The sequence below is a fragment of the Ambystoma mexicanum genome, chromosome 13 (genome assembly GCF_040938575.1).
Source record: "Ambystoma mexicanum isolate Mex_15411 chromosome 13, UKY_AmexF1_1, whole genome shotgun sequence".
In the NCBI taxonomy this organism is placed as follows: Eukaryota; Metazoa; Chordata; class Amphibia; order Caudata; family Ambystomatidae; genus Ambystoma; species Ambystoma mexicanum.
This window is the reverse complement of record NC_090938.1, coordinates 45,127,754-45,154,315: the sequence shown is the minus strand read 5'-3', so window position 1 is coordinate 45,154,315 and position 26,562 is coordinate 45,127,754. Positions and strand designations below refer to the sequence as shown.

General features: G+C 49.9%; 1 protein-coding gene across 3 annotated transcripts in view; it reads left to right on the top strand.

Annotated features, from left to right (window-relative positions):
- Nucleotides 1–26,562, top strand: part of KLHDC8A (kelch domain containing 8A) — a 110,930-nt gene that overhangs the window by 36,433 nt on the left and 47,935 nt on the right. For all 3 annotated transcript variants that reach the window (XM_069633148.1, XM_069633146.1, XM_069633147.1), the window contains exons 2-3: nucleotides 1,501–1,940; nucleotides 19,950–20,114. In XM_069633148.1, coding sequence (XP_069489249.1) covers nucleotides 1,565–1,940; nucleotides 19,950–20,114 — 541 coding nt within the window. In that variant the 5' untranslated portion in view covers nucleotides 1,501–1,564. The remainder of the gene's footprint in view (nucleotides 1–1,500; nucleotides 1,941–19,949; nucleotides 20,115–26,562) is intronic.

Sequence of the window (26,562 nt, the reverse complement as noted above, 5' to 3'; positions counted from 1 at the left end):
TATAGCAACCCAGGAACTACTGTGCCCAGTACATTACCCATCAAAGAGTTATTTATTGGGGCAGTAATCAGAGGGCGCCAACAGACAGTAACTGCGCAGTTGTTAGGCTGGATGAAGCCGCCATGTTGCAAGTAGCCGAGACTGTGTCCGACAGTTATGGCGCCAGTAATCCTGAACCATCAGACCTTACTGGTGGCACTAGCCGGCTCTGGCGGACTGACGGTGCATTATTACTCACCATAACCGAGTACTTTTATACCATACCATACATCATGCACTTGCATGCATAGACAATCCGATTGCTGTGGTGCCGTTAACCGTGACCCATCAGAAAGATTATTGTGCCAGACGTCTTCTTTGATTAGCATGGTGTTGTGCAGTTGTTTGCATCCTTTGCAAACACTTATTGTGGAAGTCTCACATCCATAAGACTGCGAGTTTAGTGCAAGTAAACCAGTGATACTTACAGCTACTGTCACTACAAGGGTTATTGTGCCAGTACCCTAGCTTTTGACAGACGGTTCTTGTGCTGGTTTTCAAATTTCCATAAAACAGAGGGTATTGTGCCAGTAAGCATTCTAGTTGTCTAAGTGATCGTAGTTGCATACATGCCCTCAAAATGCAGCTATTATTTTGATATTCATTGACTTGCTGAGACATTTATTGGGCCAGTAATCGGGTCTGCTGGCTGGCATATATTGTTCCAGTAATCGGGTCCGCTCGCTGGCATTTATTCTGCCAGTAATCTGGTCCGATGGCTTGTGCCAGTAATCGGGTTTGCCCGCTAGCATTTATTTTGCCAGAAATCGGCTCCGCTCGATGGCATTTATTTTGCCAGTAATCAGGCCTGCTCACTGGCATTTATTTTGCCAGTATCGGGTCTGCTGGCTGGGATTTATTGTGCCAGTAATCTGGTCCGATGGCTTGCATTTAATGTGCCAGTAATCGGGTTCGCCCGCTACCATTTATTTTGCCAGAAATCGGCTCCGCTCGCTGGCATTTATTGTGCCAGTAATCTGGTTCACTTGCTGGCATTTATTTTGTCAGTAATCGGGTGCGCTTGCTGCCATTTATTGTGCCAGTAATTGGCTCCGCTTGCTGGCATTTATTTTGCCAGTAATCGGGTCCGCTCGCTGGCATTTATTTTGCTAGTAATTGGGTCTGCTGACTGGGATTTATTGTGCCAGTAATCGGGTCCGCTCGCTCGCATTTATTTTGCCAGAAATCGGCTCCGCTCGCTGGCATTTATTTTGCCAGTAATTGGGTCTGCTCGCTGGCATTTATTTTGCTAGTAATTGGGTCTGCTGGCTGGGATTTATTGTGCCAGTAATCGGATCCGCTCGCTGGCATTTATTTTGCTAGTAATTGGGTCTGCTGGCTGGGATTTATTGTGCCAGTAATCGGATCCGCTCGCTGGCATTTATTGGATGCCCTCTCAGATAGTAATGGTTGCGGTTTCAATTCTAATGACTCTCTTTATTTTTCTGTTCTTTTCCGTAGTGGAGATGTTTTCCAGGAGATAGGGGGCACCCCTCAGGCGGGGCACCCCTCAGTTTGAAGCACAATGGATGTGGCCAATGCCAAAGATTTTCATTGGCAGACCCTGGCCCCACTTCCGAGCAAGAGGGTTTACTGCTCCCTGGTGGAGGCCGGCGGGCAAGTCTACGCCATCGGGGGCTGCGATGATGATGGGCAGCCAATGGACTCCTTCGAGGTCTACTCCCCAGAGGCCAATCAGTGGAACTCGCTGCCGCCCATGCCCACACCAAGGGCTGGTGTGGCCGTTGCTGCCCTGGGCAAGAGGATTATGGTGATCGGAGGTGTGGGGGCAAACCAGGCGCCCCTGAAGGTGGTGGAACTCTACAGCATTGATGAGGGCAAGTGGAAGAAGAAACGCTCATTGAGGGAGGCAGCCATGGGCATCTCCGTCAGTGTGAAAGGTGAGTGCACTGTGCTCGTGGGCGCTAACATCTGGAGAGGGGTCCCTTGGTCACTATGGAAAGAGACCTCGGGTGGTCCTCTCGGGTGAGGGTCTCTGAAATCTGGCCTGGTATTGGCACAGTGGAATGAGGTCACTGGTTGGCAATGTGCAATGAGGTCTCTGGTTGGCACTGTGGAATGAGGTCTCTGGTTGGCACTGTGGAATGAGGTCTCTGGTTGGCTCTGTGGAATGAGGTCTTTAGTTGGCACTGTGGAATGGGGTCTTTGGTTGGCACTGTGGAATGGGGTCTCTGGTTGGCACTGTGGAATGAGGTCTCTGGTTGGCAATGTGGAATGAGGTCTTTGGTTGGCACTGTGGAATGAGGTCTTTGGTTGGCACTGTGGAATGAGGTTTCTGGTTGGCACAGCGGAATGAGGTCTCTGGTTGACAATGTAGAATGAGGTCTCTGTTTGGCACTGTGGAATGAGGTCTCTGGTTGGCAATGTGGAATGAGGTCTCTGGTTGGCAATGTGGAATGAGGTCTCTGGTTGGCTCTGTGGAATGAGGTCTTTGGTTGGCACTGTGGAATGGGGTCTTTGGTTGGCACTGTGGAATGGGGTCTCTGGTTGGCACTGTGGAATGGGGTCTCTGGTTGGCAATGTGGAATGAGGTCTTTGGTTGGCACTGTGGAATGAGGTCTTTGGTTGGCACTGTGGAATGAGGTCTTTGGTTGGAAATGTGGAATAAGGTCTCTGGCAATATGGAATGAGGTCTTTGGTTGGAAATGTGGAATGAGGTCTCTGGCACTGTGGAATGAGGTCTCTGGTTGGCACTGTGGAATGAGGTCTCTGGTTGGCACTGTGGAATGGGGTTTCTGGTTGGCACAGCGGAATGAGGTCTCTGGTTGTCAATGTAGAATGAGGTCTCTGGTTGTCAATGTAGAATGAGGTCTCTGGTTGGCACTGTGGAATGAGGTCTCTGGTTGGCAATGTGGAATGAGGTCTTTGGTTGGAAATGTGGAATGAGGTCTCTGGTTGGCAATATGGAATGAGGTCTCTGGCACTGTGGAATGAGGTCTCTGGTTGGCACTGTGGAATGAGGTCTCTGGTTGGCAATGTGGAATGAGGTCTCTGGTTGGCAATGTGGAATGAGGTCTCTGGTTGGCTCTGTGGAATGAGGTCTTTGGTTGGCACTGTGGAATGGGGTCTTTGGTTGGCACTGTGGAATGGGGTCTCTGGTTGGCAATGTGGAATGAGGTCTTTGGTTGGCACTGTGGAATGAGGTCTTTGGTTGGCACTGTGGAATGAGGTCTTTGGTTGGAAATGTGGAATAAGGTCTCTGATTGGCAATATGGAATGAGGTCTCTGGCACTGTGGAATGAGGTCTCTGGTTGGCACTGTGGAATGAGGTCTCTGGTTGGCACTGTGGAATGAGGTCTTTGGTTGGCACTGTGGAATGGGGTCTCTGGTTGGCAATGTGGAATGAGGTCTTTGGTTGGCACTGTGGAATGAGGTCTTTGGTTGGAAATGTGGAATGAGGTCTCTGGCACTGTGGAATGAGGTCTCTGGTTGGCACTGTGGAATGAGGTCTCTGGTTGGCACTGTGGAATGGGGTTTCTGGTTGGCACAGCGGAATGAGGTCTCTGGTTGTCAATGTAGAATGAGGTCTCTGGTTGTCAATGTAGAATGAGGTCTCTGGTTGGCACTGTGGAATGAGGTCTCTGGTTGGCAATGTGGAATGAGGTCTTTGGTTGGAAATGTGGAATGAGGTCTCTGGTTGGCAATATGGAATGAGGTCTCTGGCACTGTGGAATGAGGTCTCTGGTTGGCACTGTGGAATGAGGTCTTTGGTTGGCAATGTACAATGAGGTCTCTAATTGGCAATGTGGAATGAGGTCTCTGGTTGGCACTGTGGAATGAGGTCTCTGGTTGGCACTGTGGAATGAAGTCTCTCGGCACTGTGGAATGAGGTCTCTGGTTGGCACTGTGGAATGAGGTCTTTGGTTGGCAATGTAGAATGAGGTCTCTAATTGGCAATGTGGAATGAGGTCTCTGGTTGGCACTGTGGAATGAGGTCTCTGGTTGGCACTGTGGAATGAGGTCTTTGGTTGGCACTGTGGAATTAGGTCTCTATTTGGCAATGTGGAATGAGACCGCGGATGGTCCCAGTGGAATCGGGGCTGTGGTGGTCTCTTGTGGAACGAAGCGCCTGAAAGTCACTGTGGAATGTGGACTTCGATGGCATTTCAATGGAGCCCATCTGACCATAACTATTGCCACACATCATTTTAAGGGGCCTTGCTGGAGACGTAAGGGGGTGTCGGGGCAGAGCCTGGATTGAGGGACACTGGTTGCCACACAACCTGGGGTCCTGCAGCATGCCCAGACTGGTTTAAATAAACTTTGGGGGTTACAGGGAAGCAGAAACGGAACAGTTTTAAGTTCCCCATAAAACTGGAATCCGCTCCATCGTAAAACCACGACTTGAGGGAAGTCCTGGAAACAGAAGGGACCTAGAGGGGGGAATCCAACACAGGGCTTCATATCAAAACTTAAAGTGAGAAACTCTCAAGTTTAAAATGGAAACCTTGAATATAAAGATGGCAGCACATGTTATGGCGGCTTTCCATTGCTATGCCTTTAAGTTCTAAATGGTAAGGTTGGGAAACAGTTCTAGCCGCCTTTTCGTTGTGTTCCAAGTCTTTTCCCGCCTCTGTCTCCTGATATCCCCCTGTCCCTTCATCCCCACACTCTCGTATCCACGTTTCTGACACTGCTGCCATGCACACGGGGGAGACCCTCACCCACGCTCCCCCCTTTGCCTCTCCCATTGCGCCCCCGTTTCCTGAAACCACCATGACCCTTCTTCAATTTTAAAGAGGGTTTCATGTCAACATTAAAATGGCGGACAAGTCACTGGAACCACTGGGCCTCTACTCTCAGAATATTTTTACATGTGGCTTTGAAATATTTGTGTGTTCAAGTGTTTTTTTTTCTCCAGGGCTGTGAAGATGTTTTGATGAATTTAGCACCAGTTATTAGCGAATTCAGGAAGAGTAGAGAACTGAAGGGCCTGCTTGCTGGAGCCTAGCGAGGAGTGTGGGGGGAAAAACAAGAAAGCATTACAGATAACCCCTCTAAGCCCCTAAAAGGATGCCCCTGGGTTCTGTTTATATGGGCCTTCCAGTTTGATATCAGTTTGATATCCTATCAGCAGGATACATTGATGGCACCGCCCCCCACCCCCCCCAACCCCACTCCCCCCTCGTTCATGCATGATAGGACAGCCATGGTCTGTTCTCCACTGTTTCTATCTCTGGACAGACACGGCTTTTTTAAATGGAGTTCAGGTACCTATTAAACAGTACTCTTGGATCAGTGGAAACGCTTATGTTGTGGTTCACTGCAAACACTCAAAACTAAATGAAATGTGTCAGAAGCCCGCCACGCTGCCATTTTAAGGCGAACTACCCGCGGGCTGCCTGTGTTCCTTTTGCACATTTCTGGCTGAAATGCCTTCCTATACTCCACGCAGACAGAGCACCAGCCGCCCCCCCTCCCCCTCCACAGCCCTGGCTTTATATGGGAGGCGGCTTCCGCCCGTGCAGTGACACTGGGGAATAGTAGCGCAGAGAGTGAGAACTGGAGTGTGGTGGGCGCTGTAGACAGTGTTTGGAGTCAGCTTAATGTTGCCCATCCACATTGGAGGGTGTTTAAGTAACTTTGCCTCTACTGCACGCGCCTAAACCTCTACATCATTTTTTCAATCTTAAAAAATACCTTTTATTCAGCTTATTTTTCAACATTAAAACGTCCATGCGAGTTTGGCATGTGTTTGGGATCTGAGGGGACTTCTCTTTGGCAAAGCAGAGCGCGTGCTGCGCTGTTGGAACCCATGGGCACCGAGGACGGGCAAAGCAGAGCGCGTGCAACCCCAATGCTCCAACAAGTAGGAACCTGTCGCCCTGCTCCCTTAGGTATCATGAGCTCCCCTGCCTTCTTGGAACTCCGAACATACCCTTCAGAAACCCCTAGTTGTCCTGGTCATCCTGGTGAAACACTGACCTTAGCGAGATCTAATGGATCTCAAACTCTGCGTTGAGCCCAGCCCGGGACTTCTTGCCCTTTGATGAGCGGTCCGTTGGTACTTAAATAGCCTCCTTCACCTACTCCCGGGTGACCCTGGGTATCCCGTGTATCCATGTGCCCTAACCGCACCAGCGGCCCATTGCTGGGTTATACCAGCCCTTGCCTAGGCTATTTATGGCCCTCGAGGTGGGGGCCATTTCCGGCCGGACGGACCCCCGAGGGCACCTGCACTACACACTCCCTGAGGTGAGTCCACAGAGGGGGTGGCAAGAGGGGAAGCCCGCTATGTGAGCTGCACCTCTAGCGCCCCCTATGTGGGCTGGAGCACCTGCTGAGCGTGTGCTCCACTGTTGGAACCCATCGCACCGACGACCACCTTTGCGTTGCTGGCGCTCCAGCTTCTGGGGTTTGCAGCAAAAGGGGCTGCTTATCTGGACCCTCTCCCCAGAGACCGTGAATTCTTGGGTCTGCACCACGTAGACAAGGCTGTGAGTCTAAAAACAAGCACAGGACTTCCTATGGGAGCTGGGGGTGGACATTACTGCCTTTCTCCTTAAATCTTTGTGTTGCATCTGACGCTTCTTGCAGTGCCCCCAACTACTTCACAAGCCAGGGAGCGGCTATCAAAGACTCTATGTACGTGGCATGTTTAAAAACTTTAAATATATTAAGACTCTATTTTAAAAAGGGAAACTCCATGAACATGTATTTTCTCCTGGCTGGAGGCGTGTCCTCCCCCACCTCCTCACCATGGAAGCACCCACTAAAGACAGCTGAACACCCTCTGCGGCACACTTGACACCTCACGCAGCAGGGGCAATTGCGCTCTTTCCCTAACTTCATACCTCCCTGTAAGGAGTTCGACCATCCGCGCAGTGGGTGTGAGCTCTGGCTGGGTTTTTTTTGAAATTTTAAATTAAATTGAATGATGGCAGATCAATCTCCGGAAAATGTGTGGGGCTAATCCGCACACATTTTCCTATACTAACCGCACGACATACACATAGACTTGTGTACTCTGGATGGCCACAGCCTAAAGGAGCAGTCCCCCTGTCATATACAGTAGGGATATGACAGTCAGGATTACACCATGTCATCTCAGAACCTACAGGGCCAAACAAACCCCGGGTGCCAGGGCCAGCCTAAATAACTAAGGTGCCATGGATCCGGCCATGTCTTTCTGTTTAACCCTGTTGCTGGTGGGAGCGCCACATACTAATTAGAGTTTAATTCAAACAGGCCCACGTGGAGCCTGGCTGCAGAGGCTAACAAAGGAGACCGGAAACCCCCAACACCCTTTCATATGCACTGTGCCAACCTGATGCCAACTGCCGCCTTCAGTATCGATTGACCGGAAAATGTCATAAGTGGGACTGCATGTTTACAGGAGTTCTCCCTGGAGGGAGACCCCATTCAGAAGGTACGAGTATGTGGATTGAAAGAGACAGAAAGTATGGTCTCCCCACAGATTCAAAGGAGACCTGCCGCTTTAATCAGAAACCACAGAGAGCTCCACTAACTAGAGACACCCTTTGATCCACAACAGGCAGGAAGATGGGTGGGACTTAGTATTGCATGTTTTCACCCCTTTACTTTTTCTCTTGCAAAGCACTCTGGTTATGACCTTATGCATACATGAGATTGTTGGTGGATACCCAGGGTTGGTTCATTAAGGTAGGCTTAGCCTACATCAATCCCTGTGGTCCATTTGGGTTTAAAAGAAGGTCCAGCCCCTCTTTTGGGCAGATCACCTGAAGACTTCCCAAAGAGTAACAAGAACTCAGCATTGGACCCTGGCTGAAGGTACAGTCTGCCTTACATCTTCCGCCAGTGAAGGAAGACCAGGACCTACAAGAGGGAAGCAAGATCCCTCCCCTAAACATCTCCCAGGGAACAGAGGGAGATACTGACCTTCCAGCAGCTCCAGAACTGGTACCCACCCAGCACACAGCGTGCCCTGCTAGGCTCTGCAGCAAGCTTCCTAGGTGGGAAGTGCCAGAGAGTATCTGAACCAAACCAAAGACAAGGCAGCTGCCTGCAACACTCTCCTGAGCTTTGGGCTGTCCGCCTTAAAAGACATGAGCCCAATGAAGAAGATGGGAGAAGAGCATCAACAAGCATCTAGCGACATCCGCCTTAAAGGACATTGTCCAGCCCATCAAGCTGCAACCAACTGCACCGCTGACTGTTACGCCGCAGTCGCTAAACTGTCTGAGATGCCTTGACCACTGCATCGGAACCGCTGACCACTGAGACAAGGATTCCTGATCCCGAGCCTCCATGTAGGCCAGCCTGCAGCTGTCTATCCAGCCTTGCTCGCCGAACTACCTGCCATCTGATACCCGCATCTGCCTCTCATCTTGAAAACCTTTTCAGAAGCTGCAAAGCACCCTGAAACTGACTCAACCCCGTCCAGCACCAAGAGCTCCTAGAGCACAAGGTACATTGGGGTTCTGTCCCCTTGGTCCTTCTCCAAAGGCCCCTAGTGACATTTTACGACCGATTATTCCCTTTTTGTTGAAACCAAGTATCCTTGAACTAGTGTGATTAATTACTTTACTGACTATCCTCCTGTCAGTATCCAGAGTGCATCCCTTTCCCTTCTTTGAAACTGTCTGTCCTCTGCATTCCTTTGCAGGGTGGGATCTACTTTGTAGTGCTACTAGACCTGTCTGTTGTGATAATAATAAAGTAGATATTTGTATAGAACTTTGACTGGACAGTCCCTTTTTATCATTGGGTAATAATTGTATTTTCGCTGTGTTGCAACTAACCAACGATCCACGACCTCACAGAGATAAGCCTGCTGTCCCGTCCATGTTACCAAAATTGCACAAAGAGGTTTATAATTTGCCTGTATTTTCAATCTGTTTCAATCATTTCTGGTGTACTGGAGGTGTGGGGCTGATTGATGGTTTAGAAACCAATATTCATCCTCGGACCACCGGTGACCCGGAAGTTGATTTGTTACATTGGTAGCAGGCGGTCGGGTTGAGTTTGCACCCTGCACACAGCTTAGTCACCAAACGATAACAGTACTGTTGCAAGCAACGTTTCGTCACTGCTAGGTATTAGTAATAGTCATGGATCTTGGCATGGAGACTATAAAAGGCATGACCAAGGATATCCTGCTTGTCATATGTCAAGAGAGGTGACTTCCCCACAGCACTAAGGTTAATAAACCTGAGCTGCTGACCAGCCTCCAAGCTTGGGTATAAGCGAGGGCGGTTGGGGTGAAGACCACAGGGGATGTGTTAGACCCCGGGTACCCGAATGAAGAAGACCTTCCAGGAGGGGTATTGGAAGATGAGGGAGAGAGCATGAGCAGTGTTTCTCACCAACCATCCGACCGGGGGGGGGGGCAAGTGTGGTTTCTCAACACTCTAGAGTGTCAGTGAGGACATGGGGCTAGTTAGGCATCCCGCAGGTCCCAGGCCTCAGCACAGTCTCTACGTGGGCCAATCATTTTCCTGGCTGTTACCGATGTAGCAGCTAGAAAGCTCCTGTTGGAGGAGAGGAGACTAGCCCTGGAGGAACAAAAACAGCTGGACAAGGTCGCAATGGAGTGGGACAGGCCCAGCCATAGAGCTGCGCAGACTGGCACTTCACGAGAAGGAGCACATGTGAGTTAACACCATGCACTCCAAATGCCTTAACTTATTTGATTAGATTAAAATTAGATCTTTATGCTTGTCATGTGTGAGGTAAAGGTGCGGGGGGGAAGAACAACAACCCTGTCATGTGGGCTGTGGATACAGTAAGAACAAGCTAAGTTCCCTATTGGGGAACTCCCGTCCCCTGCACACTATCTGAGGCTATGTAGCCAAATGTTTCTAGATAAATAGTTAGATATTCACACTCAAACATTTCTTTGAACAAAGAGTATGAATTTCTAACTATTTATCTAGAAACATTTGGCTACATAGCCTCAGATAGTGTGCAGGGGACGGGAGTTCCCCAATAGGGAACTTAGCTTGTTCTTACTTGATGAGAAGGAGGCCAACAGATCAATCCTCTAGCGAAAACAGCCGTAGTGGCTCAAACCGGAGTGCCCGGGATAAGCCCGAGCAACACATCCCCAAAGACTAAGTGGAGGCTTATGAAGTGAGGAAGGATATTTTGATTGGTTTGAAGCAACTGAGCTGGCTTTTTAGCTGCAGGAGGTGGAGGAGGTACTGTGGGGTGCAGCCCTGATGAGTCGCTTCCCGACATCAGGGACTGATGCAATTCTTCAGTGAACTCTTGAGGAAAGGCCCGTTTATAAGAGCATGAAGGAGGCCCTCCTCAGCAAGTTCTGTAAAACCCCAGAACAGTATCTCAAGAGCTTCAGAGAGCTCGGAAAGAAAAGTGGGCAGACATCTTGAGTTCTTTTCTGAATTGTAAGAGCGTGGGTGCGACGCTGATGCTGAAGGCGCAGGTGTTCCATAGTCTTGGGGCGTAGACAGAGAAGGCTTGGTTACTGGTCCTTTTCTTTTTGGCGTGGCAGTTTCAAGTCTGCACATGTTCTGGCTTCTGATGGTGTGCTGTCCACCGGAGATAGAGTTTCTCCGCAAGGTAGCTCAGTGCCTTGAGGGCAACAGCCTTATAGATGATGCAGCAAGACTTGAAGGTGATTTGTGTGTGAGGGCCGAGTTGATGTGGTCGTATCGGCTTAGACCCTTGATGAGGCATGCAGCTGTCTATAGGGCACTACTCAAGGGCACAAGGGAGGATGACAAGAGGCCTTTGAGGTGTGCATTGGCCCCAGGTGGCATAGGACCAGTGCTTGAACAGTGGATTTGGAGATGTCCGGAGGGAGGGCTTAACTTTTTCACAAGATGGAGAGCTGATACCAAGCTGTCCGAGTTTTCTTAGCTATGTGCGTCTTGAAGGAGAGGTGTTAGTTCATGAGGAACCCGAGGGACTTGGCGCAGGATGTGAGTTCAGGTGTGAAGTCTTCAGAGTTCATGGTCGATAGCCAGATCTGTATGTCTGGGTGTTCTGTGGAATTCGGTCTTGGATGGGCTGAGCTTCAATTATGCACTGGACATCAAAGACTGGATCAGCGATAGGCAGATTTTGAGCCTATGGACGTGCTTGATGAAATCGATCTTGAGGTACAGCTGTGTGTCATCGGCGAATCAGTGGATGTGGATGTTGTGTGTGGCTAGGATGATATGATTTTGGTGCTGGAGGTCAGAAGTGTGTATTGTCATTACTGAATAAACACTGGTGCTGCTAGTCTGGACTGAGTTACATCAGCAGAGCCGAGTGTAGTCTCATTGCAGGAATAGCAGGAGTACACGAGGCCAAGAGGTGCATGCATGCTGATGTGTTTTAGTGCGCACATGCAAAATATTTGAGTTTTGCAGGACAGGTGTGTTTTAATTGGCAGTACTAGGAGTGGGTTCAAGTGCTAGGTCTACAGGGGGTAGCGCAGCTCAAAAGTGAGGTGCCATGGCACATCTGGTCTTGAGTCCCAATGTTGAATTAGCAGGTGGTGCTACATTCATGACTGAGGTGGGCCACGGTACTGGAAAAGCAGTGCTGGCTGCCAGGTTTGAGGTGCATTGGCAGAGCTGACTGTGCGGCTGATCCTAGCCCTGGATTTAAGCACAGGCTATGCTGCAGGTCGGAATTGTGGTGCATTGCTAGAGCAGTGCCTCCGCAACCCCTGTGCACGGCTCTGCCTTTGTGTTCCCCCAACTAAGAAGGGTGGCCTTTCACATAAGAGGACCCTGTGGCGTTCAGTGTGTGGGCTCTGCAGGGGGGCAGTAACAAGGGCAGAAGAACCACACACAGCATATTCCTTGGAGCAAAAAACTGGCCTCATTTATTTTCCCTTTACACTGCAAACAGTGCAATACATTATCTCCCCACAAATGTGACCCAAAAACCCATCCTGAAAATTCACATCACATACACATCAAAGAACTAAAACAGTATCCAGAATCCACATCATCCTCATGCTGCAATAGTCAATTTACATTGTGAGGGGGTCCAGGTGCACCATAACCCCCACCCTCTTGGGCGGTGCATAGCGGTGGGGCCCCCTCGCCCTACTTGGCCTCCCCATCAAGCCCTTATTGGGGGTGATACCAGGAGGCGCCCCTACTTCAGACTGGCACTGACTGCATCCTGATCCTGCCCTCCCTCTTCTCCCTCCCCCCTGCCACGCACCACCGGCCTGAGAACCTCTTAATGAGAGGCAGACTGCCCTCGCCACAGTAGCTTACCGGCCTTACGGCTCCCGGAAGTGGCAACTCTATATGCCACAGGGGCTCCGGGGCACCCCCCCCACCTAATCCAAGCCATGCCGAGCCGTAAGTGGCAACTCTTGGTCTATATGGTCCTCTCCAACCTGCCACAGGGGCTCCGGGGCACCCCCCCCACCTAATCCAAGCCATGCCGAAGAAGGCCAAAAGGTTCCTGAGCAATAGTTTGGTGCCTCATTTGCTCAAGTGAACCCTGTCCCAATGAAAGTTTTCAGAGCCCCTTACCAGCCCGTTGGCCACAATCCGAAAGTGCCGTGGCAAGATGCCAACAGAGCCAGTTCATTGTTCAGTTTCCTCGCCAAAACGTTTAGTGGGCGCGCTGGCCCAGGCGAGCCCCAATTCATCCTCGGAATGATATGGGACCATGCAATCACAACTCTAGGACAAGAATTCCCAATCCATGATACGAGAGGTACCAGTGATTCCCTCACGTCTCTCCTGCCCAAGGGTACTACATCGTTGCCCCAGACATGCCGAATCACCAGACCTGGATCCGGTAGCCTGCCCTCACAGCTGTGTCTGGACACAATTTCAGAGACCTGGTGAATCTGCTTGCCCCCTACACCAATCCAGTGAATGCTCGTGCCCGGGCAGCTCAGCAACCCAAGGCACTCGCTCGCCAATCCTCATGATGAATGAGTGGCCGATCACCCATACCACTCTCAGGCGAGATGTCCTCTAGGTGAAAAGAGAAACCCGGAAATCACATGTTCGATCACCGCCAGACAGAGCTCGGCGCACTCTTGGCCCCACCCCCCAAAAGACTGTGCAGTCCCTTTTGTCAAAAAGAGAGGTGCGGGCATATGTAACCCCTGAACGCGCACGACCTCCATTGCCCAATCCTCATGATGTGCCCCGAACCCCAATTTAGCTGCCGTGGTTGCTGCTCCTATTCTAAGGGAGTTCGGGGAAAATCCTAAACCCGAACCCGACCACCTCAAGCACCTTTGCACATACCCTCCTAAACTGGAACCTGGTTGAACCTGACCTACCCTGGTGAAGAAACAGCAGACCCCCTGGCCCCAACTCTGAGGGTGAAGAACTCCCACATGCTCCTTGCGTGGGCATCTTACTTCGTTCTCGTGCCTTACTAATGACACTCTTTTTCCCGCTTGGTAGTTCTTGAATCTCCTCACCCAAAAATGTATGGTCACCCTGCCTACTATAGAAACATCAGCAAAGGCAAGACTCCCCCCATTTCTGTCATTCGTGGATGAACCCACTAACTCCCCAATCCTGAATGCCCCCAAAAAAGCAGGGACGAACGCCGCCCTGAATAACACGGCCTCGTAATCATTCCTGCACACTCTCCTTAACCCAAGCACCAATGCCTCCAACGGCGCCCGTAAGCCCTCGGGTCATTGGCGTGAGGTACAAATTCATATACAATACAGGTATTACCCAAATTGACCTTTTACAATTGACCTTTTGCACAATTGACCTAATTATAGTGGTCCTAATTGACCTTCTGCACAATTGACCTTTATATTATTTTAGTTATTTTATATATGTATTGGGTTGGTTTTGGATTATAAATAATATAAGGGGATTGGGTGGGAGGTTGCAGGGGGTTTTGGATACGGTGGGGGGGGTTGCGGGGGGTTTCCCCCCACATATATGTCTTAATTGACCTTCTAAATTAGGTCAATTCTCCCGAGGTCAATTTTCCCGAGGTCAATTGTGAAAACGTCAATTAGTATACAACCCAAAACAATACATACTTCTGCGGGTCCAGAGGCTGCCTGTTGTCCTTCTGGGACACCTCCCCCCCTCTGCCGACGTCCTTTTGATGGCGAAATCTGCAGCTGGGCTCTCTACCCCATGTAAACCTGCAAAGAAGCGCACTGCTGCAACCTTTCCCCGTGCCGGTCTCCCCTCGATTGTTCGAGTGACCCAGAAATATTCCAAACGAGTTTCTGTGAAACAGATCCCACAATCAAGGCTCCCTGCAAAATGCCCTGTATTCGCCGAAGGCCTTCTCGTTCTGGATATGGACCCTGCAATCAGCAGGCTGAGAATGGGGCACCAAGCTTCGACAGAGTCTCAGGAAATGCAGTCACTGTGGCCTCCGCCTGGAACAACCAACACCGACATTCCTGCATCTTAAGATGAGACAAAGCATCGGCAGCATTATTCACCACACCCGGCACATCCCTTGCCTGACACTGCACAGCCACCCGTAAGCACAACACCACCAAATGTTTCAATAGCCTGAGCCATAGGACGTGCTGCTCTCTGGTTGGGTTCCATGTGTTCATATCCGCGCAAAAACATTGCCATACAAAAATATTGCCATATTTTTGCAGCAATATTAAGGCATGGAAGCTGCTGGGGACACCCCCTGCAACCCCCACATTATTTTTAAAGGAGCGGGGGACACCCCCTCAACCCCCGTTCCCAAAAACCCAAAAAATGACCCCCCAAAAATATTGCCTATGGCCGTTTCAGATGACCATATATACGGCGAAAACTTTGGTGGGGATAATATGTAGTATTACCCTCTGGTTGTTGTTTGCCAAGACCACCGACAAGCTGTCAGACCAGAACACCACATTCTTTCCCCGAAAATCCCCTGCCACTATTATAGGAAACAATTCCAGGAACATTGTCTTCCGCATCTTCCTGCTGAGAAATCATTCGGGTGGGGGTGGGGGCACTTGGCCACACCACTTGTTACTGAAAATGACCTCGAAGCCCAAACTGCCTGTCGCGGCGGTGCACAACCGGCGCGACCTGTACCCCATTGAACTCAGACAGAAACGAATCCCATATCCTGAGGACTTCCTTCACTGGCTCAGACAACCTGGTGTGGTGGTGTTTCTGTTAAACCTGACATAGCCCCTGCTGTTGCCCGCGAGAATGACCTGCCCATGAGAATTATGTGCTGTGCTAAATTCAGTTGCTCTATCAAACGATAGAGCTGGCCTAATGTTACCTTCTTGTCCCGCAGATACTCAGACATGGAATCCCCAAACTCCTGTACTTTCTCTGCAGGGAGCCGGCATATGCCCTGTGCATGTGATATTCCCATGTTCCAGGGGCAGCCCCCGATGCGTGGCCCCCGGCCACCTCTGACGAAGATTGCATATTAACCCCCAGGGCCATAGCCAAGTTAATTGGAACCGGTCCACAGTTTGCCCCCCATCCATTGTTTGCTGACCCGCCTATTGGACCCGTCAGCCCATTGTTATGTGGGAATCCCATGAGAGGCTGCACCTGTTTCCCCTCTGGGGTTGCCCCTACATCCACCCACATACCCTGACATCTCAAGGGACCCACTGGCTGGTGAGGAAAGGACCCTATGGAAGATGGCACACCGGAGGCCCCTGTACCACAGCAAGCACTGCATTGCCTGTGACAGGGGCTTGATGCCCCACAGGAGTGCTGTACCCCCCACTATGTCCCCCCTACAAGCTGTTCCAGTGCAGGCTGAGGGCATGAATTATTGTCAACCGGAAGCTGTATCCCCCCCCCAATGGGAGTGCCGCCAACCCCTATCGTAGGTAAATTGTGTCTTATCCTATCCTCCAGTTAAACTCCATCATCACTGCCCCAACATGCCTTTGTTGGCACCCTTTCTCCTATTCGCTGGCGGGAAGGCTGCCCTTGGTAGGACATTCTTCCTTCTGGGCCGAGAATTCACTTTCCAGAGTGTAACGACTGGAGGGGAGTCTGTACTTCTGCTCTCTATATGGTAGAGGAGAGGCACAGAGGACCCCAGCCAAGATTCTCTATTATTGGTAAATGTGGGCGAGCAATCAAGGCCTAGCTTCTCAGGAGGTGATGCAGGCTGGTTCTTAAGTACAGTGTAGTCCCCAAGCCCCCACAAAGGAATGTCCACACAATGTATTAGTTAAAACACAGTCTTTATATAATTGAGTTCAAGGTTATGTACACAGTCACAATAACTCACTTTGTGCTCGGTAAATCTACAATGGCAAATATATACAGTTCTAAATAATACCACAATTATTATCAAATTTCATTAAAGTGCATCAACTGTACTCTGGTTAAATGCCACACAAATCACTTAATAAAGGTAACCAACAATAGATATAGAAGGAAAGCAGTTGGTTAGAACAATAGGCAGAATACTGGCCTCTACCGTTAGACACAGCTCTGTGTGGAGATCCCCCCCCCTCCTGGGCAACCTGTAAAATAAGAATATAGCACAAGCCCAGTCCATATATTGTTCTATAAGTCTTATTTCCTTCTATAATGTTCTACAACCCCAAGGTACCTGAAAAAGTAGATTTCGACGTCGGGTCGTCGACGGATCCTTCTTGAGTGGCTCCCTTTAAAACAGGAGCCATGGATCACTGAAATCCCTCAAAGAAAGTGAACTTGGCGTCGAGGCGGCAGCTTCGGTCCCAGCGGTGCTCATCGACAGCGATTCGAAGATGTCCTGCAGGGAGGAGGCGTGCGGGGCACCTCAATGTCGATAGTTCAGGACCGCAAAGTGTTTGTGAAGAACTGTGGCCCAGCAAGGGCGTCGAGTCGTCCGGCGTCTCTACGGTAGTTGGGTGGCGGGAAACCCACCGGCGGATGCTCCTCGGCGCGTCGATGGCCTGGCCTTCTCCGGCGGGATAAGGCGGGCGGCGGTGCGGATGAGCGCGTCTGTGAATCAAAAGTTCTTTGGCAAAGGAGCGTGTGACTCCGGTCATCGGCAGAATGGTGTCAAGCAGTCCCCGGTCTTGGGCAACACAACTTCGACGGGCCTCCAGCGGTTATGCAAACCTGCGAACCCTGGTCGCTGACGGTGGACGGAATGTCCGGTGTTGATCTTCGTTCTCCTCGGCGGTCCCAGTCTCCGGTCGGCAGCCTTTCGAGAGTCTGACTTCCAGGGAGCTTCGGCGAATGTTAGCTGTGCTCGATGGTCCCTCGGAGCACGGAAAGAGGGCACCTTAAAAGGTCCTCTCTTGGATCAGTCTCAAAAGCTTTAGGTGAAGGGAGACAACAGTCAACCTTCTTCTTCAGGCTCGGCTTCAGTTTCAACTTCAGCTTCTGAACGATTTCTAGCAGTGAGAGGCCCCCAGATATACTAGTTGATCCAGGATTACAGTGCATTCAGGCCATACTCCTCCCTCTCAGACACTCGCAACAAGGAATGTGTATTGGGACAAGTACCCAGCCATTCAACACTACACACTGCATTCATAACAGTTTCGGGCAGGGCTGTCTCAGTCAATGTGTCAAACACCAGAAACCAGACATCCACAACAAGTGCATATTGGTCACACACTCCATTCACCCAGCTCCCATCCACAGGCGTACCCACAACATATTGTCACTGGGAAGGCTCCAGCCAGTCTGGCCTGGACTTCACAACAACACCATATATGGACTTCCACCCAACAACCAGTTAGGGGGAAGGGACAGAGTCAGGGCTTCCCAGAACTTTGGGAAAACAAGGTAACAGGCAATAGAAAGTAAAAGGCCACAGGGGCCATCTTATTTACTATCAGGAGTCAACTGATTCCAATGGCAGGGCCTGGGTATCCCAAAATGGAGGATACTCAGAGCACCTGTCAAATTCAGCATGGAGCTGCCACCAGCCCATACCCTGCTCTGTGGGCCACACACAGGTGCCCAAAAACATACACTAGGGGCACAGGGTTGCACCCTCACACATGGGTGCCATAAGGGTATCCCATGTGTCTGTACACCAAAAACAGGAAGAGCTGCACTGCCAGGAGTCCCAAATGGACTCCTGTGCAGAAAACAATATAGAACACAAATGAATAGGGACTATAGGACAAGGACAGGGAGGCCCTGTCCCTCCAATGCATTTCCAGCATCACACCTAGGGCCTCTGACCCAGATCGTCCTACTTGGCCCCTTCGGACCACTCCATCACCCTGTCAATCCCTTTATGTTGTAGCAGGGCAAACAGCGCTAATACCCTCTCTGGATCCATCCTGTTCACCACATGCGGCAGTGACCAGCTACATCAGCAGTCTGCTTCAACCACACCACCCCTTTGTGGCTCCTTTCCGCCTAAAACGCCCAACACCTATGTGCCTTTGGGGGATGCCGCCACAATCTCTGCAGCACTAAAACAAGCTGTAACCACTACACCCTGAAACCTGGATGTTTATACTAGTTCTCGGGACTCACCTAAACAACCACCACAAACCAACACAGTCCTCCCGCTGCCCCGGCCCCCAACATATACAATCTCCTGCCTGAAGGCAAAAAAGGAGAGAGACCCTCTGCTACCACCCTAGCTCCCAGCACCAACCCTCAGCTCAGCGGTATCAGGTAATAATGTCCCCATACATAATGTTCCCCATACATAATGTTCCCCATACATAATGTTCCCCATACATAATGTTCCCCATACATAATGTGCCCATACATTAATGTCCCCCATACATAATGTTCCCCATACATAATGTGCCCATACATAATGTGCCCATACATAATGTCGCCGAGAAAAGTCATTGGGAACATTATATATGGTGACATTATGTATGGGGACGGGTCGCGGCGATGTCCCCTGCTCCTCTTGTAAAAAATAAAAAAAATCAGGGGTTGCGGCGGTGTCCCCCACATGTTCAATGTAATAATGTCTCTGCAAAAAACGGCGACTTTTATGTCAGGAGACATTTTTGCGGGGACATTATTACATGGAACCTCAGCTCAGCACCGTCCCCCCAACACTAAGGTAACCAGATGTCCCAGTTTTACTGGCACTGTCCCAGTATTTACTCCCGGGCCCTAGTGTCCAGACACTTTTTTTTTGGTTTAAAAACCACATCCTGGTATTTGGGGGTCGGTAAAGACAGTCCTGGTTGTTAGAGTGATGGAAAAAATACTAGCATCGAGCCGGATGCTGCGTTCCACACTCAATTTTCACCACTGCCTCATACCTACCCCTTTCCTCAAGATCCTCTCTCCTTCAATCAGTGTTCTGTGGCTCCAGCATGCACCACGACAGGCCACCGACATAGAGGTAGGACTACAGTGTCATTAGCACCCAGTTTGTATTTAAGTCCTTCTTTTGTGTTTATTGTCGCTGAAATTGTAGTCCTACTTCTATGTCAGTGGCCTGTACCGTTTTTTTTATTTTGAAAACCTCATCCTACTCACCACCTTACCTCTGAATTTCCCCGGGCCCGGGTGCCGAGTCTCCATGTGATCAGTCCCTAGACCCAGGGAGACCCTCAGGCAGAGAGTCAATGCTGGCGACGAACCATGCAGGAGAAGCAAAACAGGAACCAAAAAGGCCTTCTCTCCACCAGGTGACAGCAGGGCTGTGTGGTGGGAATCGACAGCGGCAAAAATCCAGCGGAAGTGAGAGGAAGCAAAGCTTGCCTCGCTCTGTACCCTCCTTTTATCTCTTCCCCTCTTCCCGCTGCTGCCGCCAACTCCTGCCCCCAGCCCACAAGAGGAAATTGGTGTTGCGGAGGAGGATGAGTATTCGATGAGTAGTGGATGAGTACAGGGGTGCCCTATTGGGAGTACCGGCGCTTCTCACACAGGTGCAATATTTACAGTGGGAGTGTACTGGCACTTATCACAAGGCTGCAGTATTTGAGTGGATGAGTACTAGCACTTCTCAAAAGGGCTGCAATACTTTTAACTGGTAGAGTACTGACACTGCCTAGTGGGGAACATGAAGGTTGTTGATAAGTACCGGCACATCTTTCCTGCCCGCTGACTCTACCTTCTCTGTACCTACAGACTGCAGGGTATACGCTGCCGGCGGGATGGGGCAGGACCTGCGACCGCACAGCCACCTGCAACAGTACGACATGCTGAAGGATATCTGGGTGCACCTGGCCACCATGCCAACCCCCCGCTATGGGGCCACCTCCTTCCTGCGTGGCACCAAGATATACGTACTGGGTAAGAAAGGGGTATGACGGTAGGGGAGGGATTCGGGCACTTGGCACGGGGTCAGAGTCTGTGGTAGTGCCACCGCAAGGTGCCTTGTTTATATGCTGCCTTGACTGGTGAGCAGCGGGCACACATGCTGAAGAGCTTCTTATAGTGGCGTAACACAAAATGTGGGGGCCACCTGCGAGCCACGCTGAGGGCCCCCCCTTCAAACTCGGCAACAAACATAGGCCGCACCACACTCAGGGCATGCCTGGCCCACCATGCATGTACAATGTGAATGATGATCATGCTGCTGGAAGGAAATGCCGCGCACTGCACAAGGCGAAAGATGGAAGTATGCATTTTAATCAAACCTTAAATCTTTCACCTAGCGTTGAAACCAGGGGGCTACGCCGCCAACTCTGTGTGTGGCCAGTGATATTATGCACGGTCATGATACCATAAGAAAACATGTTCATGCTGGCTCTGCCAGTATCCCCATGCATGGACATTCTCTTTTTGGCTTAGCCCTTAATGCCAGTAAAACTCGCCTGCCACAAGAAGAACACATGTTACTGCTGCTGCACATATTACTTGCCCAACCCCCACACCACCATGTAGGAATACTCGTGTTGACTTTGATCTCAATGCAGTAAAACATGCAATGCTACATTAAGGAACCATTTCTTTGTTGGCTGCACATGTGCCTCCACCCAATATGTAAGAGCACTTATCAAGTTGACTTTACCTTTAACATCAGTAAAACATGCAATGCTGCCACAGTAAGAAAACATGTATTTGTTGACTGCAGAAGTGCCCCAAACCCCACATGTAAGAAGAGCATACATCATGTTGGCCTTGCCCCTCATGTGAGTAATAAATTCCATGCCAAAGGAAGAAAATGTCCATTCTGCCTGCCCTATTGTGCTATAAACCCCCACCCCTCCTACATGTAATAACATTCATCACGTTGGCTTTGCCCAATAATACCTGTAAAATATGTAAGAAAACATCCATGATGCAATGCCCCTTGCTTGGGCTCCAGCCTGGCATGCGCACATTCATACCCATTCACCCACCAGCCACTCACCCATTGGCGGCTGGTGATTAAGTGAACTGGACGGCTGTAAACATTTCCCACAAATATGCCAGAGCATGCAAGCGTAGTGAAGGAGAACGAACCAACCAAAAGTGATCCGGGTGGGCGGAGGGTTCCGCCATCCCTGAGAAATATATTGAAACACAAGGTTAAAATGGTGCGTTTTATAGCACACTTTCTTTGAACAATTTATTAAAAAAGCTCAACAATTTGCAATTGGTTTTAACTGTAAAATTCCAACAAATGCAATTCACTAACAGTGCAGCAGCATTTCTATAATGCATTTTCCCACAATATATGCGAGTATTAAAATATATTAATGCTGGCTGTCCCCATGCATGTCCACTTTGGCAGAACCTATGTATATGATATATGATATGGCATTTGCAACGCGCCTATACACAAGTGTTTCAAGGCGTGATGAGGCAAGAAAGTGGGAAACAGAGGAAGGACAGAGACAACGATCTTACAAGTGCAGGGGTATAGTGAGGCGAAAAGTGCCAGGGGAAAGGGGCAGTGCTGTACATGGGATCAAAACAATAACAAGAAATGCATCCAGCAGGTAGCAGGTGGCAGGTGCAAGGGTAAGTGCAGACAGCAAGTGTCCAAAAGTGCAGGTAGGGGGACTGTAGGGTTACAGATACAGACCCAAGTGCAAGGGTTGCTGGGAGACAGTGTGGGTGTGCAACTGGGCAGGGTGGGACCTGGGCCCAAAATCAGAGGGTAGCCAGGTGACTAGTGCAGTATTAGGCAGGAAATCGGTAAGGGAGAGGCAGAGAGAAGGCAGAAGCAAAGAGGAAGGTCTTGAGGTGCTTCCGGAACCAGAGATGGTTCTCCTCGAGTTTCAGAAAGACAGGGAGGCTGTTCCAGAGGGAGGCGCCAGCCAAAGAAAGAGATCTACCACCACCTCGTTGCTTGGAGAAGCCGACTGAGCCTGAGGGAGTTGGAGGAGCGAAGAGGTCGAGTAGGAAGGTATTTACGAAGAGAGAGTTGGAGGTATTGAGGACCCAGGCCATAGAAGGCCTTGTGGACAATGCAGAGGGTCTTGCACTTAATCATTTCAGTCCTGGAGAGATACGATCCCTGGGCTTGAGGCCAAGGACAAGTCTTGCAGTCCTGTTCTGGATGAGTTGCACAGGGCGGAGAGTAGAAGCAGGCAGATTTAGAAAGAGGCTGCTGCAATAATCCAGCCTAGAGAGAACCAGAGCTCTAGAGACAGTGAGCTTCTGGGTGAAGGAGAAGAAAGGAAGTATAGCCCTGAGGAGGTGCAGTTGGTAGTTTGACTTCTTAGAGACATCAGCGATGTGAGTAGAAAAGGAGAGTGTTGAGTCGAAGATGACCCTGAGGTTCTTAGCCTCACAGGTTGGAGCAGGAAGAGGGCCAAGGGAGGCTGGCCAGAGAGTGACAGGAAAGGAGGGTGCAGGTGTGCCAATGAGGAGAATATCCATCTTACTGGCATTAAGGCAGAGATCGTTGGCGGTGCACCACTCATGGATAGCAACAGTCAGAAATGTGAGAAGGATAAGAGGTGGCAGAGGGGAGCCAGAAAATGAGCTGAGTGTCATCCGCATAGCAGTGAAATTTGGAGCAGAGAGCGGCAATGCAGTGGGCGAGAGTTGCCAGGTATTGGTTGAACAGCCAGGGAGAGAGGTTAGACACCTGGGGAACACCACAGGTAGAGAGTGAGATAGAGAAAAGGAAGGATGCAAGTTGGACCTGCGAGGGTCGATCAGAGAGGAATGAGGTCAGCCAGGCCAGGGCCTGATCGGTGATACCCAGGTCATCACAGAAAAGATTGAGCAGGATGGCATGGTTGACCGTGTCAAAGGCAGAAGAGAGATCGAGTAAGATGAGGACAGAGGGGAGATTAGACTCAAGGTTAGAGAACCGGTCTTCATGGATGTTCCGGAGAGCAGTTTCCGTGCTTCTGGCTGCTCTGAAGCCAGACTGATGGTCATGGAGACAACCAACAGATTCAGTGTGAAGATTAAGGTGGGAGATGGCCAGTTTTTACAGGAGTTTGCCCAGGAAAGGAGTAATGTTGATCGTGTTATGGTTAGCTGGGCAGGAGGGGTCGGCTGAGGGTTTCTTGAGAAGAGGGTGCACAAGAGAGTGCTTCAGGGGGGAAGGGAAGGCTTCAGTGGCCAAGGAATGGTTTCAGAAGTCAGCCAGGGCAGGAGCGAGGGTGTCAATGTGGTCCTTGATGGGTTTGGAAGAACAATAAAGAACCTGTTTTGACATGACTTTCATAGATCATACTTGTCTAGGAGCCTCGTAAGGGGAGAACAGAGGAAAGGAAAAGAAAGAAGGAGAGGTGGCCACAAGGGGGCCAGAAGTAGAGGAGAGACCAGAGGGAGAAGGAGGAGAAGACGAGAGGGTGGACAGGATGTCCTGGGTTTTAGAGATGAAATGAGAAGCCAGGGCCATGCAGAGGACCTGGGAGGAGACAAGAGTGGTAAAGACTGCAGCAGGATTGGCCAGCTCCTTGCAAATTTTAAAGAGTTTGGCCAAGTTGTTAGATGCTGCAGAGATGCGAGTTTGGATGTGGGCTCTCTTCTTAGTGCGGACAGAGAGCCGGTATTGCCTTTGGAGCAGGCGGTAGGCCAGTTTGTCAGAGGATGTACCGGGAGCACGCCATTTCATCTCTGCCACCCTGCACTTGCGTTTAAGGGTGGCGAGGTCAGAGTCATACCAGGAGTTGCACTTGGCTTTGGGCTTCAAGCTAATCCTCATGACAGAGGCAAGAACATCAAGAGTATAAGAGATAGACGAGTGGAGCATGGAAAGGGCTGTGTCAGGATGTGAGTCAGCCATAGGAGGAGGAGGGGGAGAGAAAATGGCAGTGAAAGCCTCAACTGACACATGGGTCAGATAACCGAGAAGGTAGGTGTCAGTGCTGGAGTTGGTTTGGCCTGAGGGATAGAGGGGGAGGTGGGTGGAAAGGAGAAAGTGATCACTCCAGAAGCGAGGAGTTCCTGACACGCGCAGAGTGGGCACCTCCATTGCAGAGAAACGTTCGGATTGGGCAGCGCAGTGGTCCTTCATCTCGTCGACATCGATTTCTGAAAGAAACGATTTCCTTCAGAAGATTCAGGAGGCTGGATCCTCCCCCAGCGGATGGCATGGCAGGGTCCCACAGTGGCTTCCTATCTGCTTCTGGTTCCTTGGGTCGCACTAAATCTCTGATCTCCACTCCTTAGTCCTTCGCGAGTGTGACTAATGCTCCAACATTCACCTAGGACCCCCGGCCTCCTCTTATCAAGGTACAGAATTTTGCCACCTGCACCCGCTTCAGCCTCCCTTTCTCCTCATTCTTTCTGTGTGCCCCCTCCACAGGCATTGCCTTTCCATACACAATGGCTTGCCATTCAAATGTCATCTTCTGGTCTTTAAATCACCCCAAACCTGGCTTAATTATTCTATCACTAATCTCTCCTTCACCCTCTTCGGTCCCTATCGCTGGAACTCACTACCCTCATCCCAGCTTTGCCAGAGTTCAAGGTCTCACTTAAAAACACCTCCTCCCCCTGGGAAGGCAGCCCACAGTCCCAAACTAGGATAATGCCCCCCTCCAGCTTCCCATGACCCTCCAAGTCACCTTGACCACACTTGTATGTCCATTAGCCATTACCGACTGCACTGTCCCCTGTTGAGGTTTCCATCTCTGGTCCCCTCGAGCAGATGGCTTTTGTGTTATCCACAGGTACCAGCCCACCTTCCTCTAAAGAACCCATCCCTGGGAATGCCGCAGTCTCCAATAGGACCTTATGCCCGTTCTATAAAATATAAAAAGTATGTGGCCTGCAACCACTGATATACGTCTGGCACAAATTGAGTCCTCAAAATGGCCAAAAACGTGCTTCCTTTCTGCACCAGTGGAGTGTAGCGGGAGGATGAATCCTCTACCAGCACCGGAGAACCTGTTCTAACTTCCCCAGCACCCACCTGTGTTTAGGTTCCTGCCAGGTTTAGACTGGTCTAGTAACCCTACTTTTACAAAGCTGTGCCCAACATTGTGTTATTGCATTTAGTTTACTTTACATTTCTTTGAAAAACTTATTTCAATAAAAGAAACACCCAAAGTTTCTGGAACTCCTTCAACGGGTCCAATTTCACTTTCAAAGTATATTGGTCCAAAGTCATTTTTTATTTATATTAATAAATCATCCAATTTTTGAATTGTCTGATGTCAAAGTATCCCAGAGCAATTTCTTAAGCACATGAATTGAGCTGATGCCATTTTACAATTTTAAACAATAAAAAAGGAAAACGCATACAATCAAAACAAATGATCCTACACCTTGTGTACCTGAACAATACAGATACCTAATCCCTTTTCGATCCCCAAGTGTTTTTTTTAATTATTTTTACAAAAAAGAACCAAGTCTTTCCACATAACAAAATTCTTGCTCCCTAAACCTTCTTGAAACCGGGTCTAGGAACCCTTCCACGTTGGTGGTTTGGAAAAGTTGGAGGACCTTGGCCCGCACTTTGCTAATCCTTTTCCCAGTCTGACTTTCCTCCCCAATGAAGATCAATGTGGGGACTGTGCCAAGGGGACTGTGAAGTTGGCATCCCCCTAAACTTTACAGGGGCCTGAGCATTAGACCAGGTGGCTTCCGTGCCCAGATGCAACAAATGCTATCCGTAAATTTCACTGAATCCAATTTCCCCTACTCAGAAATCTTCAAATTATTTTTCTTCAAATTGGTTAGGTACATTTTAAAACATAGATGGGGGTGGGGTAAGGGGATAGGATAAGGTAGAGGCTGGTGGGGTGTGGGGTCTCCCCCTCCATAATAAACAAACAAAAAAAATCAAAGAAAGAAAATTAGAAGATTTCTCCTCTAGGTGAAGTGGATTCAGGGAAATAATGGATATCCGTCACAAATACCCCCACATTGAAAGGAAAGCAGCAGGGGTAGAGGTCATGCAAAGGACCCAGTAGGCAAGACTGGTAGAGGGCCCCAGGTGTGCTGTAGGGACGGGGCTTAGGGCGGCACGAGTTAATGGCTGTTGCGAGTGTGACAATGCACTTTACAGAGAAAAGTTTCAATGTGTATTAAGTTGTCTTTTTAGTTTTGGCTATTAGCGCCACCGGTAAAACCTAAACTATTGGCATAGGACTGCATTATGAGGCAGGGTGTAGGCTTGGCTGTCCATTTTTGAGGTGAGGGAGCCAGTGCTGGGGATCGGTAGGGGATCCCCATCAACATTTGCTCCATGACCACCTGTAAGATCCTCTTCTGGGCCACGGTCGCCAGAAGCAAATGAGGACAATGTTTGAACCAAGCAGGGATTTTGACCAGAAATGGTAATAATTATGGGTGGGTGCAAAGGGGGAATAACTGACTGAGATAAAGGATGTGTTGATAA